We start from the raw sequence: 17,711 nt of genomic DNA, 5'->3' as shown, positions 1-17,711 counted from the left end.
AGTGACATTTTAAAAAAAAAAAAAAAAAAATTGGAGCCTGAAGGTATAGCACTCGGCATTCACAAAGGCCCAGGGTTCCGCTCTCCACATCAGCAACCCAGCTAGAGAACATTAAGGTGTTATGATCCCTGAAGTCTAGGCCAGAAATAAAGCTGTAAAGAGAATTTGAGCCAAATGGTGAAGGCTCCAACAAGGCCTGGTTCCTCTAGAGAAAGACCTAAGAGAAACTAAAAGTGCTTTGAGCCTGAGCAGAAGTGGGAGGAGATGGAAGGTAGGGATGCCATCTGGCAGCAGATCTGGGTAGAAGAGCGGCAGCAAGTGCTGAGACCAGAACTAGGGTAGAAGAGATGAGTTGGTGAAGCCTCATGAAGGCTTGATGGCCCCTAAGGGAGAGTTCCTCGAGAAAGACAAGTATCAACTGCGTCTTCTCAATGTCACCAGGTCCTCTGCATCAGAGGGGTCAAGCATTCTGTTGGTAGGCATATGGCCAAAGCCCCACTCACACAGATTGGCACTAAATCTCAGTGCTTTGTGAAGATTCCAGTAGCAAGCAGCCAAAAGTACATGTTAATAAAATTATGAAATCGGTGACCCATTTGCCTTTCTGTGAGGATAACGCAGGTTGGCACCAGCCAGCTAATGATCTCATTTTGTTTTTAGATGATTACAAAAGGTTTCTCATGCCTGTGTGGCAAGCATGCAATGAGATGGAAAACGGCCACTGGCCTGACTCGAAGGCCCAGGAAGCCCTTCAAGTCTTGGCATAACAACATAGCTGGAAGGGGCTGGGACAGAACGCTATCTTGTGGACCTTGGTTCCCCTCTGTAAGATGGGGGAGGGGGCTGATGACCATGATGCCCAGCTCACTGCAGTGTGAGAAGAGTCCTCCTGCCACAGCAGGACCTAGCTGTGTCTGGCCCGACTTGCCTGGTTGGATTTGAATGTGACTCTCAGTTCAGCCTCCCAGATGCCACCACTGCTGCTAAACCAAGGCTTGGTGAGCCTTTGGGAGGACAGCTCTGTAGACCTGCCTGAGGGACAGGGTGGGGACAGGTGCTGGCCCCAGCTCCCACCTGCCACCCACTATGCAGTTTTTCTGTGGTTATCTGTGACAAATCACTGGTACATTGGTTTGCTTTCTGTTTTCTCCCACTTCTCCTTCTCAGAACATAATTATTTGTAAAACTCATCATTGCAGTGGGTTTTGAAAGGTGGAAAACCACTACACTTATGGATTCAAAGGGGGAACACCTGGAGGGAGAGAGAGGGTAGGAGGAGGGATCCAGACTTTCACAGTAGGAAGTCCCTGGAGCCTGAGTCAGGACCTGGTGACAGAAAGACTTTGGGAGAAAACCCCATGGAATACCTGAAGAGCTCTGTACACAAACCAGAACTTACTGCATATCATGAGAATGTATTAAAACCAGAGGAAACAGGCCTGGAGTGCCTACCCCAGAGTTTGCCACTAAATTCCCCCACTAGGTGGTAGGATAGATTCAGTCTGATCCATTTCAATATTTAAAAAAAAATTTTTTTAACCAGGTGGGAGTATGCACACCTTTAATCTCAGCACTTAGGAAGCAGAGGCAGGCAGGCAGGCTGACCTATGATTTCAAGGCTAGCCTGGTCTTTATAGTGAGTTCCAGGACATAGAAAACTCTGTCCCAAAAACAGAAAATCATTTTTACATCTGACTTTGTAGTTGGAGATTAACTCATTTCCCTAGACGGTTTCTCTCACCGGGCCTGACCGGAAGGTTAACTTGTAACTGCAGAGAAGCCAGGCCAGTGACAGTACACTTTACCTTACACCCTCTCCAGATCAGAGAAAGGGTGGAGTTTCCATAGGAGAGAAGCAAGACCAGAGGGGTCAGGTGGCTTTGAGCTGGCAGTCAGTAAATGACAGAGCAGTACACAGACAGACATAGTTGGCAGTTCATGGCGTGGGCTCTGGAGCCAGGCTGGATTTTGCGTCTTTGCAGGACCACATACCAGCTTTGGTGATTTTGGGCAAGCTGTACTTAAAATTTTCTGTCTACATTTCCAAACCCACGGAATAGGTATGTTGGTATCTGTTCCACAGGGGACTGTAAGAATTAAATAAAATCAGTATAATACAAAGCACGTCGAAGTGAAGCTTACAGTATTAGATTTAGCTTGTTAGTATGATCTTGGATCTAATGGAATTATCCTCACCTAAACCTGCTAAAGTTCCTGTGCATCCGAATTCAACAGTTCCCGTCTGTGCTAGGCTGCAAACAAACCCCAGCTGGAGTGCTGAGTTCTGAGGCAAGGCTCTGGCCCCAAGCTCTTCCCAGGAGAGGGGACAGACAGGAGAGCTGTAAACAGCCTTCGCCACTCTCAGATCTCAAAATAACTCGTCTGCCCCCACCCTGCCCAGCTGGCAGAGCTGCAGGCTGAGTAAAGTGCCATTTAAAGATAACCTGGCACACTCCATACACCCTACTGCCTGGGCTGGCTCCTGAGAGCAGACTAAGAAGACAGCCGCCCCTTCCACTCACCAGCACATCCACCTGCTTCATCCTTCATCCTGGAGTCTGAGGCTTTGCTCGGAGAGCACTGCAGACAAGCAGGAGCCTGGCATTCTGAGAGGTGTTCCTAAAAGACAAAGCCTCTGGAGGAAGAGTACCCCTTTCTACCAGTGGCTAGATGGTGACACCCTACACTGGCCAATACCTTTGACCTCCCCTCAAAGGTGCCTACTACCACAAGAACAACACCCACTCCTCAATCTTTGCTCCATGGCACTCTCAGGACTTGGGTCCGTTGTGGAAATAGAGCTCATACTAACTATTAAGTTCTGTGCTTCCCCATCCCCTGCCAAGAAGTGCCAGTTGGGAAGTGGTGGGTTATTGCTTCTACCAGCACTCAGAAGCCTAAGGCACAAGGATTAGGAGTTTTGAGGCAAGACCACCCTTTGTCCATGTCTGTGTGCATGTTTGTACTTGAGTGTCTCAACCTGTATGGCACCCTTAGCCACTAAATCCTTCTAGACCTCTATCCTAGAATTTTTCAAACAGAAAACCACTGATGTAGCTGGGCATGGTAGTTCACGCCTTTAATCCCAGCGCTTGGGAGGCAGAGGCAGCTGGATCTCCGAGTTAAAGGCCAGCCTTCAAGCTCCAGGCCAGCCAGGGCTACACATGAGAATCTGTCTCAAAAAGGGGTTGGGGGAAGGAGTTGGGGAATTGGGCTAGTGAGATGAATCAGCTGATAAATGCAATTATTGCCAAGCCTGAAGACCTGAGTTGAATCCCTGGAACCTACAATGATGAGATGAGAGAACCAAGTTAAGGCCCAGGGGCATCTGGAGGAGGAATTTGTCTCCTGGTGAGAGGTTTACAGTTTGTCTTTACCTTGCAGGAGAGACTAGGAGCTCTCAGGCAGTGATGGCCGGGAGAGTCACATTTTGCCTGAACTGCTTAGTTAGGCAAATGTCTTACCCTCTATCTAAACTTTACCCTTCCTCGAGGATCCCAAAGATGGTCTAGGACCTGTGTGCTGAGACCCCTCTTGGGGCTAGAAGCACCCTTTACACAAGGCCATCAGAAAACAGATATTTACATAACATTCCTAACAGTAGCAACATTGCAGTTCTGAAGTAGTAACGAAAATAACGTTATGGTTGGGGAACAGCTTGAGGAACTGTGTGAAAGGGCTGTCACAGAAGGAAAGCTGAGACCCACTGCGCTAGCGCATGGAAAGGAATCACTGGCTCTCCTTGTTCCTCTTTCCAATGTGGCCATATTGAATACATTTCCTTGTTCTGTTTTTCACTGTTCATTTGGTTATTTTAATTGTCTTCCTGAGGATGAGTGGCTCAACCTGGCTTGTCAGAGCCCGGGCTATGACTCCCAAGTCCTGCATCAAATCCACAATGTAAAGGTACATTGTCTTTCTACCAGGAGACTTTGCCACCTGTAACTGTTGACTCTGACAGCTTATGTAGCATTTTTGCTGGTTTGCTTCATGATGAAAAAGAGTTCCCACTGTAAAGCATTTAACTGGCTGTGACTCAAGTGGCCAGGGCCACCCCTACCGGTGAGGAGTGAGGCTATAGTTGGAGCTGTCCATTTAGAGGGATAAGGGGCCATCTCAGGGAGCCAGTGCAGCTGCCAGGGCCCAGGCCTGTGGGCACCGATGGGGACAAAGCTTCTCTGAACTTCTTCTCAATGGATGCCTGTTTCTAGGAATGGGGGCAGGGTGATGCCGCCCCATCCTCCCCCTGCAGGACGTCCAAGACTGTACACTAGAGCAGAGGAGGTTCCACACAAGGGAAGGTGTGGCCCTGTCCCTCCAGAGCTGGTCATTAGGAGGTGGCACCAGGCTCAGTGTTTCTGGGGTCTAGGATAATGATTGGTCTCAGGAGAGGGGCGGGCACAGGGTACTGCCAGGCCTTTCTGACCGCAGTGCCCAGCTGTTGGCTGTGCCCTTAAGGGCTCGGACTGAAGGAGTCATCGCACTGTTGTGGACAGGGAGAGCAGGGCTGTGCCTTGGGGTGAGGGGCACCAGGCTGGTGCTGAGGCTGGGTGGGCGTCGCTGGTGGGCAGACCCCTGGGCGGGGCTTAGGCAGGGTTACTGCAGGCGGGGCGTTAGTCCCGCCCCAAGAAGGCGGGAGAGGAGCCAGAGCCTGGCCGCGGGCTGGGCGGTGCTGCAGCTCCCGCCGGCCGGCTTCGTCCAGCTTTGTCCTGCGGCCCCTTTTCCAAGCCGTCCTGGCCGCGCCCAGCCCCCTCCCGCCATGCCGCCCGCGGGGCCCCGCGGGGCCGCGCCGCTCGCTGTCTTCGTCCTGCTGGTGCTTGGGGCTCCTCTGGGTAAGGGATGGAGAGCGACACGAGATGGGTGGGGTGGGGCGGGATCAGGGAGAGGTTAAAGGAACCAGCCCTGTCCTCAAAGGCTATCCCCTGGCTGTCCATGCGCCCCAGATGCTTGCGGAGCAGGAAGAAAGGGCGTTATGAGGTCAGGCAGTGGGGACCTGACCCCCAGGCGCGGGGTTCAGCTTCAGGGAGAGAGGGGCTTCTAGGGCTTCTAGCTGAGCCCCTCAGAGTGGAAACAAAAGTGAGCTTTCAGCTTCCTAAGGCAGTGGGGGTTGAGGGTGTCCAGAATTGAATTGAACTGGTGTCCACTGGGCACCCCCCTCCACCCCCGCTCCTGCCCTCAGCGCTGGCGAGTGAAGACTGCTTGTGGTATCTGGACCGGAATGGCTCCTGGCATCCGGGATTTGACTGCGAGTTCTTCACCTTCTGCTGCGGGACCTGCTACCAGCGGTACTGCTGCAGGGACCTGACCTTACTCATCACCGAGAGACAGCAGAAGCACTGCTTGGCCTTCAGGTGGGCTGTGGACTCCCACTCCACCCCCTCTCAAGAGGCCTCCTGCTGGCTTCAGTGCCCACCTCCACATTCTTAACTGAGGGAGTCACCAGGACTCCAAATGGTGACAGAGCTGGGAGGTTGGTGTTAGTTACCATGGGCTTGCCTGGGCTGTTTCCAGGGGCTTTCTGGCTCCTGACAGGTCCGGGGAGGGAGTTTGCTGAGTTAACACTCAAACTGCAGAGTGGCTTGCTAGACGCTCCGTGAAAGGGCAGGAAGACTTGGGTTTTGTTTCCAGGCTGGCGTCTTACTAGCCCTTGATCCAACTAAGACACCTGCTCTCCATAGATCATGATTACCTTTTTAAATGATATGGAAGTTGCTAGCCAGGCCTGGTGGCTCACACCTGTCATCCTAGCACTCAGAAGGCTGAGGCAGGGGGATCACTAGCGGGTTCCAGACCAGTCTGGGCTACAAAGTGAGACTGTCTCAAAAACACTACCACCACCAAAAAAAGAAACAGAGTTGCTAAAATTAAAGGTTTCGCTGATCCTTCCGTTCTGTATCCAGCTCAGGGCTGAGTGTAGGCCCTCAAACTCATCAGCATGCTACTATTAAGCTGCACTCCTAGCCTCCGAATTAGTGGTTTCAAACTTTTTAAAGGGGGCTGCAAACATATAAAAATTGATATAAGGGAATTGCAAGTTCTTGTGAGATTTGATGATAATGGTCCTACATTATTTCAAAGGCTCCACTGAGGCTAACATATTGTAAACTAGCCAATTAAATGGTAGATGGAAAATACAGGGGTAGGTGGGTACACTACAAATCCCAGCATGCCTCATTCTAGCTAGCCAGACAGCATAGCCTCCTGGGAAGTAGTGTTCTCTTAGATCTACTAAACAGGGTGAGCAGAATTAATCCCATAGGAACCGCCAAGACTTAGCATGTTGTGGCTCCCTGCTGGCTAAGAGTTGGAGCCAGCACAGTGAGGTGTCCCTCTATGAGTGTTGGAAGGTGAGAGGACCTGTTTTTTGTCTAAAGTCCCAAGACCATAGCAGGCATCGCCTCTGCTGTAATTCTCTTTGTTGCTGTGGTTGCCACCACCATCTGCTGCTTCCTCTGTTCCTGTTGTTACCTATACCGAAGGCGCCAGCAGCTCCAGAGCACATTTGAAGGTAAGCACAGAGTCAGGCGAGATGAGTCTGAAATGGGTTGGATTGGTTCCTATAACAGGCACCAAAGGGATGGAGGATGGGTGACTTCTGTAGTAGTGAGTGTTTCTGTGTGCCTGAACATCACCACCCAGAAGTGTGTGCAAGTGAACCCTTGAGCATTAGACAGTGTCTAGGAACGTATGGGAACAAGTTATTGTGCCCTTTCTTGTATGTGCATGCACTAAACAGTCATGCACAGGAATGAGCACAGCAGTAAGTGTGCAATAAGCATGCCTGTGGCCGAGTATATGAGATGGGTTCTGTAGTAGTGAGCATTTGGGTGTGTTCCAGTACTTCGGATGTATGTTTGAGTGTTGCATCAAACTGTACAAGCCTGATAAACATGGGGGATGACACCATATGGGAGATCAGTGTGAGGGGAGAACTAGAAGAGGACCCCCAGTATAACAATCCCCCCATCCCCCCTCCCGAAACCCAGTGTCAGCTCTGTTGGATTACAAGACACCAGCCTCTAGAGCTGCCCATTTTCTACCCAAGTGGGACTTTCCCAGGATTTCCCTGCCTCCTGGCGGCTCTCACACCTGCATGGGGGAAACAAACTTGGTCAACACAGACTGACCTGCTTAGCTTCATACATAGCTCCCTGCTTAACTCTGGGCAAGTAGGCAAAGGCCACAAGGCCACCCAGTAGCCTGCCAGTCAGTTGCCAAAGTGCTTACCTCAGTTTCCTGGATGGGAGGAGGTTTCCATGGGAACCAGGCACTTAAATGCTGATCCTTGTCCCTCTTCTAGGCCAGGAGATTCCGATGACAGGCATCCCAATGCAGCCAGTGTACCAGTATCCCCCAGATCCCAAAGCTGGCCCTGCACCTCCGCAGCCAGGTTTTATGTACCCACCTAGTGGTCCTGCTCCTCAGTATCCTCTCTACCCAGCTGGGCCACCAATCTACAACCCTGCAGGTAAGTGCACAACCTGGAACCCTTGTTCCTTCCTGTCTCCACCCCTTGCTCCAGGACCTACCTTGCCTCTTTCTCTGGGAGATTACCTGTCCTTCCATGTCCCCTTGGAAACTTCTAGGCATTCTTCCCATGGAACCTGCATACCATGAAGGGGGACGGGTACGTCCTGTCTTCCCGTGTCCCACTGACCTTCACCCTGTCTCCTTGGTTTTCAGCTCCTCCACCCTATATGCCACCACAGCCCTCTTACCCAGGAGCCTGAAGAAACAGCTGTGACTCTGCTGTCCCTCTTCCATGACGCCGTTTTTTTGGGAGATTCCCCATCCTGTACCTGCATCTAGCCCCGAGGGTGGGCGTGGGTCTTCTAGTCACCGGGCCCCAGGTCAAGCCCAAGCCTTAGGCCCTGCTGAGGACAGAGCCCCAGAGAGGTGGAACGTGAGCTGAGCTGGATGGAACCAGGCCGTGCATGAGGGGTGGGTAGGGAGGGCTTGGGATCCTTAAGCTATTTTTACTGGGAGGCTGGAAGTAAGATGAGAACCCGGGTCACAGTCTCTATTTTCAAATAGTCCCTCTGCTCCCAGGACCCCAGTCAGAAAGGTGGGGCCCCTCTGATTTGCCCAGTTTGGGCTAAGGTGGAGACAAGTGGGGGTGGGGCTCTATCACAGCTGGCCACAGCCCTTCCCTCTGGCTGCCCAATTGGCCAGAGCTCAGGCCTCCTGGATTAAAGCTGTAGTGATAACTCATCAGTGGCATCATTGGCCCCTTCTCTCAACCCTGCCTTCTGCTGAACCCAGACTGCTGCCTGCTCCACATTCCACGGCAGGGGAGGGACTGCACCAGTAGGAGAGCACCACCACCAGCTCCATCCCGGGCAGAACCCCTGAGGATCCCTGAATTGTTTTCTAGTTCTGCCAAGGCAGATTTGTGGCAGCTAAAATGAGGGTGCTCGTGTGCTTTTCAGGGCCAGGCCTCTGAGACATCCAAGGCTTTACCAGCTATATAAAGGCACCTACCTCTCCATCCAAGAACACTTAAATTCATATTTGGGTCTCTTCACCGTCTGACCTTGAGCATGCCTCTGAATATCTTCCCGTATAGAATGGGATAATAGCTGTCAGGAGGATGATATATACTGGAATTGAAACTGAATCTGTCCTTCCTTCCTAATCTGAGGCCCAGCTGAGTGCAGAGATGTGGTCACCTAACAGACTGGTGTAAGGTGCTCAACTGCTTGATCCTCATGGGATGCTAAGGTGTCAGGTCCTATGGGCCAATGTCCAGGTCCACGGAAGCTAGGTATAAGGACTGTGAAGGCTACGTAGAAGAGGTGACCTGGGAGTATTAGTGGATACACAGAGCTGTCTGCCCATCTTCCTTTGCTCCCATCCTTAAAGTCATAGTCTTTGTGTTCTCAAGATATCTGGTGATAGATGCAGGAAGTTTGGGGATGCTGGATAGGCTGTGGGAGCCTCAGGCCTGATAGCTAAGTGCCCTGCTACTAGGACTCAACCCAAGACCATTTTTAATAGTTTTGATTCAAGTAGGGACAATGCCAACTTATCCAGTGTCCCCTACTCCCAGTTCTCTTAAGTTCAGCCTTTGTTTTTTGTTTTGTTTTGTTTTTCAACTACCCTCAGGAAATCTAGCCCAATGTAGCCTCAAGTTTCTGGCTTTCAGCAGCCTCCTAGGTCTATGCAGAACCATTGTCCTCACAATGTCCCCAGGGCTCTCTGTAGCCACAAGCTGAAGGGGCATTACCTCATATCATATAGCAGAGGTTGGAAAGTTAGGCCCTGAGTCATAGACTCCCTAGAGCAGGGGTCTGCCCCAGACTGTTTCCAGCTTCCCTATCAGTGAAATCAAGGGGTACATGAATTTACCCCCTAAACCTGAACCTTGTCACAGAGGGGCAGCTGATGCTCCTGGGAACACACCTTGGCCCACAGCTGCAAATTCACTTTCTCTTTGAGGGTAGGGGGAAGAGATGGAGCTGGTATTACACCTTGTTCCTTCCGTCACACTTCAGAAGACTATCTCCGCCTGGGAGCTGGGGCGTGGAGGAGGTGCAGGATACGGTTTCTGAATGTGGGGATGGGAATGATATTAATGGAATGGTGTAACGGAATTCATCGCCCTTGAGTCAGCTATCTGGGACCCATGACAAGTTGCTTTGTAGTGTAGGATGCGAGGTTTACACCAGCCAGAGCTGCAGGTGGAGAAGGGCTATTTCCAGTTAATGCAGAAAAGCACCAGAAATAAGAATTCTAAGAAAGAAGAAGTATTCCAGTGTTGGGGGTTAGTGGGCTGCAGACTCCCAAGCATACACTGGAGCTTCTTCAGGGAGGATAACACTCCATCTCCCTCAAACACTCTTAACTTCCAGCCTGCTCTGTGCATCTCATCGGAGAGTAAACAGAACCCAGCAAGACCTGGGGGAACCTAGAGGCCTATATTTGTCCCTTTCCATCACTTAACAATCCTGAAAACCGCAGACATGTCAGAAAGAGAAGAAGTGCTGGTGGGTGGGAGGGATATCGCCCCTTAAGAACTAGGAGACCTCAATGATGTAACCGTGGTCTTGTTAGAAGGAAACACCGAACAGCCTCAGAGCTGGTATGGGAATCTAGTTGAAGAGGAAGGGTGCTTTTATATAATGAATAAATGAACGAATAAATAAATAAATTGGCCTATACAGTGTATGAGGCCCTGGGCTTGCTTCTCACCTGAAGCACACGCAAACCTAGACAAACGTGGACCTGTTCGGGTGTGAGTGTTTGTCAGGAGTGGCAGAGCTCAGGGGTTTGGGTGCTGGGAGGGGAGGGGGCTAGGGCAAAGAACGTGGGGATACAGGCTAAGGGAAAGTTAAGAAAGGAGAGGAAGCAGGTGGTGACTAGAAGAGAGGCACCTGGACCAAAAAAGTCACTTTGGCTTTTGGAGGGAAGGAGGGGAGGGGAAGGAGGCCTGAAGGAAGGGGTTCCAGGAAGGGAGACAGCTTTGGGGGTCACTGACTGGCCTCCCAATGAATGCAGCACTCCTGGCACCTGACTTCCAGGTTGGTTTCAGCTGGATAGCATCTGCTCTCAGGCCTGGGGGCTGTGCTCGGTCCTCCAGATGGCGACAAGAGAACTTGGTTTTCCAGAAAAGCTTGGTCTTGAGTGAGTGGCCCATGTCCAGATCTTACTCCTCAACGGTGGCCAAGTAAGCATGGAGTTCCCTGTTCAGCGCTGAGACCTGAGCCCTCATGTGTTGAGCTCCAGTGACAACGTAGGATATAAAAGCCTAGCCAACTGCCTGTGCCCACGTGCCAGGCAGACCTCGTCCTAGGTTCGCCCTAGGCCCCCACTCTGGCCAGGGAAAGTGGAGAGAAACGAGATCAGGAGGAAGAACTTCTTGGTTTGGGGACAGTAGACATGCAATATATCTTCGTAAAGAACAGAGGAGACTGATACTGAAAAAGGCTGAGGTCAGGATCTAGATGACCTCTCATGGGAGGGGGATGCGGGGGGGAACGACCTGGAGTTGAGTCTGGATTCATTAACTTGAATGAATCATTTGCTTTCTTTGAACCTCTCCGTTCGCCCCCCCCCCCCAGTCCCCTTGTAAAACCTAGGTGATAGATGGGGATAGATCTTTTCTATTGCTAGTCTGACCTTCTTTGAGCATCCGCCCCACAGTCGCGTAGGTTGGGGCTGGTGTCCCTTCCCCCTCTCTGGTCTTCTCTGACCTCCACAGCCAGCTTCAGGTCCAAGCTTTAGGCTGCTCTCAAGAGCAGAAGATCCTGGGACGCGGTTTTCCTCGAGGTGGCGCTGCGCTCCCACATCAGGTTTAAATGTACTTAGAAATGATTACATCATTCCGGGTCTAAGGTGCTCTGGGAGGCAGTGGGTTGGGAATTGTGTGTGTCCCAGCCCCCAGCCCCCACCCCCGCCTAAATCGTGTTTCCAGTTAAACAAACAAACAAACAAACAAATTCAAAAAATTTGCAAAGGTGGAAGGTTCTAAAGGAGACTTTAAGTCTGGAAATTGGCCCGGTGTGGTAGCACATACCTTTTAATCTCCACAGAGGCTAACATCTTTGTGAGTTCGAAGTTAGCCTGCCCTACCTTGGGAATTCTAAGTCAGCCAGGAATACATAGAGAAGAGGAAATTTTATATATATATATATATATATATATATATATATATATATATAACTTGTTCTGTTTGGCTTCCAATGTCATTGTTGAAAACTATCACTGGTCCATTTTTCAGCAGCAGAGAAAAGACCTCAGGCCTGCCTCTTATAACCCATGACCCATATGCAGCTGATTAATTCTATCTGCAAAACAGTGAGGGTACTGGCCTCCACATCACAGAGTTGGAAGACAAACAGAAGCACCCTTAAGCATCTACCTAGTGCCCTGCACCATCAGATGCAAGCTCGTGGGCTTGGCTCCAATCACACTGTTTGAGATCTGGGACCCAGCACTGGTATCTCTTCTCCCCTGGGCCAGCCCATTGCTTAAGCAGTAGATGGGCTGGGAAGGAATGGGATCAGAGTGTTCCCTGGGATATGAGTCGGCCCTCTCTGATTTTAGCCAGACCTACAACAGCTATCCTACTTCCTTAGGGAGGTGGGACCCCACCCATACTCCAACTGCTTTGCTCTCTGCTACTGAAGAGAGAGAGACAGAGACAGAGAGAGACAGAGAGACATAGACAGAGGGGGGCAGAGAACCTGTCTGTGACCCAGAACTAAGGTGGCAATTTCATGGTGGCAAAGTAATCTACAGGCCAGTAAGTCAGAAGGAGATCCTGTTGGGGATGGAGACCAAGGCCTCGGTGCTAGGCATGGGACCTGATACTGAGTTTCACCCCTAGTTGGAACAGTATTCCATGTGACCCCAGTGATGGCTATGGTGGCTCTGCCTCTGTGTGTGTGTGTGGAGGGGGGATCTGGGGATGGAGATGTACCTCTGGACCTAAGTCACATTGGTGCAGGAGCTGTCCCTCCCTGAGTCACTCTGACTCACTCTGCCTTCCTTCGCTTGTAACTGCTGTGAACAGCTGGCCCTGAGCCTACAGTAGGAAGAGTCACGAAATGATCATCCTTGAACGTGCCTAATATAGCCATCCCAGGGCCCTGTGTGACTGATTCTCTGCCCCTGAGAACAGCTCTGGGTACAGATGCGAGGCAGAGAGACTGGCTGAGGGCCAGACCTGGACCACCAGGTCAGGAGGTTGTCTCAAGAGTTCAAGCTTTCCTTCCTACTGCCCTTTCTGCAGTGGTACAGATTCTAGGGATGATGTCTGCGGTCACCTTGAATGGTTTGGCAGGGACCCTGAGCTTTTGGAGGCCTTCTAGAGAACCTGGAGTGATCATTAGGACCATTAACACATGAAAAAAAAGGTGAGGTATAGCCACTTGCAGCTAAAGGTTTGTATATATTATCAAAATCTTACGGAAAAACAGATATGTAGCTATTTATACAGCAGCAGGTGATGTGAAGAAAACGTCTGCTTTGGCATCAACCCTTCAGGTCCAGCTGCGGTCTGTCTGTCCTTCTACTCCCATCTGGAGCCTACCCTCTCTCAAGCACTGTCCAACCATGCCCGCTGCCCAGGCATATCAGATGGAGGGTTTGTAGCATCTTTAGTCCTCCTGCTCTGCCTTTGGACTCCCTTACCCTCCGTCCTTCTACCACTATCTCATAGAGCGCCACTGGTCCAGCAACTTTGCCCCAAGGGCTCCTCAGAGGCCTGAATCCTGGCCCTGGAAGCAGTGAGGCTGGGGTCCATATGTGGTCCCTGGGAGACATCTTTTCTGCATCATAAGCCTTTGGCAGCATGCCTGCTACATGGGTTCTGGGCAGTGCCATCTTCTCTGTGACATGCTTAAAGGACTCCTCTTGTCCCGACACTTCAGCTCCAGGTTTCAAAGCGATTTTTGAAGTGCCTCGGAGACAAAAAAAGGAAAGGGAGAAGAGATGAGGTGTCCTCCCTTGAGTGTGGCCCAGGTCTCGAGCTCTCCCACGGTGGACAGGGACAGCTGCAACAGCTCAGCCAGGTGGGGTGGCAGGGGTCTGTGTAGCCCTGGGACAAGAGTCTAGGCAGTTAGGCATTGTTACCAATGCCTGGCTGCCTGTCCTACTGAAGCAGCTTGGGTACCTCTACCTGTAAGGCAAAGCAGAGATGGGTTAGTCAAGGAATCCAACATGGTATCTTAGAGTTTAACTCACTTTCCTTCCCTGCAAAAGGACACCGTACAAACACCCCAGTATGCGTCTGTGGGGAGAGTGTGTGGTGTCTGTGGGGTAAATGTATGCAGCACTGGCAGCAAGGGAACATGTTTCCTTTCTGTAAAATCCAGATGTCAGCAAGAAGCCTCTGGATCACAGCTGGCTTCACCGTCATGTTTTGGTCTTTGGTCACAAACGATGGTGAGGAAAGCCGAGTGTCCAGTCAGGAAGGCAAAGGATTCTGGGCTCTGCCACTAACTTGCAGGGAGGCAAGGATGTGAGAATCAAGAGCTACTGAGACAGTCCTGTGTCCAGGGCACTGGTGGTTAATAGTATACCCTCCCGGGGGGTGACCTTTAGGACAGACTGGCCCCTGGACTTGGGTTGATTCTGAGAGTGGACAGAATAGAGCAAAGATTCTGTCTTTGCTCTTTAAAAAGTTTGAAAAACTAGAGAAAAGAAAGGCCACATGCTAGGACCTATGGCAGCCGTGCATATACAGAGGCCACTTCTCCATTTCTTTGGGAAGCAGGTTTCACTATAGGTGGAGAAGACAGAGAATTCAGAGAGCAGAAGAAGAGCAAAAGGTCTTCACTCTAAGAGAGATGATGTGTCCTGTTGGAGATTGGATAGCTGAGAGGCCCTGATGTCTGAGCCCTACAGCCTGACATGGGCTCCTCCTTGTGCGTCCCTCTGTACCCTGCCTTGTCCTACAAACCTAGGACTGTCCCGGCCCCATAGCCATGCCCACCACCACTTGCCTTCTTCAGCTGCTTAAGGTTGCTGGAACGGATGGCAGCCAGGAGCTGGTCACGTGAGTTCTTCTCCTGGGCAGGGAGCACTTTGTCTCCCATCTTCCTCTGGGTAGCTGGTGAGAGTGAGTTCTTTAGATTCTCCATGATAAGGGGTGGGGCCAGTGGAGGGGGTGGGGGAGGTGGGGCTGCTGGAACTCCCGCTTTCTTGGGTGAGTTCTTTGGAGCAGACTTTGGAGATGGCTGGGGTGAAGGTTTAGGGGAGCCCTTGGCCAGAGCCCCAACCTTGGGTACCTCCAGCCGGTCCTTCTTCTCTCCACCAGCTTCCTGGGCCTGCTTTTGCTCTTGCAGCCGTTTCTGTCGCTGCTTGTCCATGTTTCGGCTAAGCAGATTGGTGACAGTCATCCGGGGTCCAGCCAGCTCAAAATGGTAGCCCAGCTTGAGCAAGGTGGTGTTCTCCTTGAGCAGCTTGGCGATCTCCATCTCGGTCTTGCCCCCACAGATGTGCCTCTGGTTGTGAAAACGCAGCTCCGTCAGCGTGTTGTTCTGGAGGAGAGCCCGGAAGATGGCCAGGATGCCTTTGCCAGTGATGTGATTGGAGTCCAGGTTGAGGCTGGTGATGGTCTTATTGGCCTTCAGCATGATGGCAATGGCAAAGGCCACATGGTCATCAGCCCTAGTATTGGCCAGGGCAAACACCTTAACCACAGTGTTGAACTCCAAGGCTTCGGTAAAGCGGACCAGGATTTCATTAGTGATGCAGTCTGAGTTGTTGACATTCACCTCAGTCATCTCTGGGTCATTGCTCTTCACTTTCTCCAGAGGTTCATCAAATATACTGGGAGCTGCTTCCTCTTCTGCTCTGGCTTGCCCATCAGACGGCTTGCTGGGGCCACTGGGAGGCTGCTTCTCTCTGGTCTTGCTCTCTTCCCTGACTTCTTTATCAGGTTGGTTTTCTTCCTTCTTAACTTTCTCGTCCTCCTTTCTCGAGTCTCTGCCCCCACATCCTACGCCCTCATCCTCTGGTTTCTTGTCCTTGTTCTCACTTGACTCTTTCAGCCTCCCATCCTCCCATCTCCCGACGGTGCTCCTGCTCTCTGCCGCTGGCTTCACCTCCTCTTTCTTCCTGGGCTCCTTCACCTCCTCTCTCTTGTCTTTGTCTCTGCTCAATCCTGCATTCCTAACACTCCCTGTCTTCTCTTCTTCCTTCCTCTGGTCTACTCTGTCATCCTTCCCGGCCTCCTTCTTGTCCACTGCAGCCTTGACCCTGCCTTTGTCAATGCCCCTGATGACCTTCTCCTCCTTGGGCTTCTCACCACCTCTGCTGTTGGCCTCCTCTCGATCCCTGGAGAAGCTTTTCTTTAAAACGCCCTTCTTTGGCTCCTTGCCCTGGTCCGAGTCCTGTCTGGGGCCTGGGACCTTTCTGCTGGTATCGCTGCCTTTCTCCTCTCCATTCTTGGCATCTGTCTTTCTCTCCACTTGCTTGCTTTCCTAAGAATTCAGAAAAGAAAAATAAACATGCAGAGCTGGCCACAGAGGGAGGGGGTGTGTGTAAGGAACAGCCAGGGAGGGCTTTAGAAGTGCCCTTGACTCTCTGAAGGACATTTAATTTGGAGGTTGACAGCCTGCCTCGGTTGAGTTCTGTAGAGACATTTCAGGTTCTGGCCTCAAGAGAGCAGACTGACATCAGACTCATGGCCTTGGGGTTGGCCCATGTGCACATAAAAACGTTCAGAGAGATCAGCTCCTCCACTGAGCATCTTAGGCCTTTTTAGTCATGAGTGAGAATTTAGTTTCCTGTTCCACACATGGTAAACTGAGGAAAACCACTCTGCCGGAAAGTCTCTGTCCTGTTTATAGTGTTGAAAGTTTATAGATTTGTTTGCATTTATCTCTTTTTTAAAGACTTTATTGTTGGGCTGGAAAGATGGCTCAGGGGTTAAAAAACCCAGGTTCAATTCCCAGCACCCACATGGAGTGTAACAATCATGTGTTACTTCAGATGCCTTCCTTTGGTCTCCTTGGATACCAGGCATGCAAGTGGTATCCAGACATACATGAGGGCAAAATGCCTATGTAAATAAGATACCATACAAATATTTTTAAAAGACTTATTTATGCTGGACATTGGTGGCTCACACCTTTGATACCAGCACTAGGGAGGCAGAGGCAGGTGGATCTCTGAATCTGAGGCCAGCCTGGTCTACGGAGTGAGTTCCAGGACAGCCAGAGATACACAGAGAATCCTTGTCTCAAAAACTAAACAAGAAACCCAAACAAAAACAAATAAGAAGAAAACAAAGCTTACTTTTATTTTTTAAGTGTGAGTATTTGCCTGCATGCTTGTATGTACCTGTAGTTCCCACAGAGGGCAAAAAAGGGCATTGGATACCCTAGAATTGGAGTCACACAAAGTTGTGAGTACCTATGTGGGTGCTGGGAACCCCACCTGGGTACTTTGTAAGAACAACCAGTGCCCTTTGGTTTTCTTTTTTCTTTTTCTTTTCTTTCTTTCTTTCTTTTCTTTTTTTTTTTTTTTTTTTTTTTTTTTTTTGATTTTTGGTATTTTGATTTTTTTTTTTGGAAAGAAGTGGGGGTTGGACGTTGAGACAACTATGTAGCCCTGGCTATCCTGAAACTTGCTATGTAGGCCAGACTGGCCTCGAACTCATAGAAATCTACCTGCCTCTGCCTCCTAAGTGTTAGGATTAAAAGTTGCACCACCATGCCCAGCCAAAAGTACCAAGAGCTCTTAGCTACTAACCCATTCCTCCAGCTCCAAGTTTATGTTGTAATATACATTAAAGAGGGCAGTAAGATGGCTCAGAGGCAAAGGCACTCAGCACACAAGCCTGGTGATCTTTTGACCTCTAGATCCTATAGTGAGGAAAACTAGTTCCTAAAAGTTGTCCTCTGAGCATGTGTGTGCATATGCATGTGTGCACTCACAAGCGCACACGCACTATTTATAACACATTAAATACATTAAAATGTCAGTTAGCCGACTCCTTGAGTTTCCGTTTCCCCTTGTATTCATTCTGCATTCATGATGAATGCTTCATATCCTTCAGTCTAATCCAGCTCCCTGGGGGAGTCAGGGGCTTTGGATAATGAATTTTGTAAATGTGTATGTGTGCACACATACCTGCATGAGCATGTGTGTGTGTGTGTGTGTGTGTGTGTGTGTGTGTTTTGCTAAGGATCAAACCTATCCTAAGGATCAAAACATGCTAGGCAAGTGAACCTTCCACCGAGCTCCACCCTCAGCTGAAG

The 17,711-nt window shown here is 50.5% G+C and overlaps 2 protein-coding genes across 3 annotated transcripts in view; one reads left to right on the top strand and one right to left on the bottom strand.

Moving 5' to 3' along the window:
- Positions 1 to 4,525: 4,525 nt before the first annotated feature.
- Positions 4,526 to 8,211, top strand: SHISA4 (shisa family member 4). 2 transcript variants are annotated; one of them, XM_080918312.1, is made up of 5 exons: positions 4,526 to 4,832; positions 5,180 to 5,351; positions 6,480 to 6,508; positions 7,301 to 7,468; positions 7,684 to 8,211. In XM_080918312.1, the coding sequence occupies exons 1-5, from the start codon at positions 4,760 to 4,762 to the stop codon at positions 7,728 to 7,730; spliced, it is 489 nt and encodes a 162-aa protein (XP_080774438.1). In that variant the 5' UTR covers positions 4,526 to 4,759; the 3' UTR covers positions 7,731 to 8,211. The 2 variants fall into 2 exon arrangements, with proteins under 2 accessions (XP_080774438.1, XP_080774437.1); XM_080918311.1 differs by having other exon boundaries at positions 4,532 to 4,832; positions 6,375 to 6,508.
- A 3,964-nt stretch (positions 8,212 to 12,175) lies between these two features.
- The window catches only part of LMOD1 (leiomodin 1), a 39,988-nt gene continuing 34,452 nt past the window's right edge, over positions 12,176 to 17,711 (bottom strand). The window contains exons 2-3 of the mRNA XM_080918192.1: positions 14,444 to 15,929; positions 12,176 to 13,617 (exon numbers count right to left, since the gene is read on the bottom strand). Of these exons, the coding sequence (XP_080774318.1) occupies positions 13,595 to 13,617; positions 14,444 to 15,929 (1,509 nt within the window). The 3' untranslated portion in view covers positions 12,176 to 13,594. The remainder of the gene's footprint in view (positions 13,618 to 14,443; positions 15,930 to 17,711) is intronic.

This window comes from Micromys minutus, assembly GCF_963924665.1.
Source record: "Micromys minutus genome assembly, chromosome: 6".
NCBI lineage: Eukaryota > Metazoa > Chordata > Mammalia > Rodentia > Muridae > Micromys > Micromys minutus.
The sequence above is the reverse complement of the archived record's forward strand: the minus strand, read 5'-3'. Positions and strand labels throughout refer to the sequence as shown.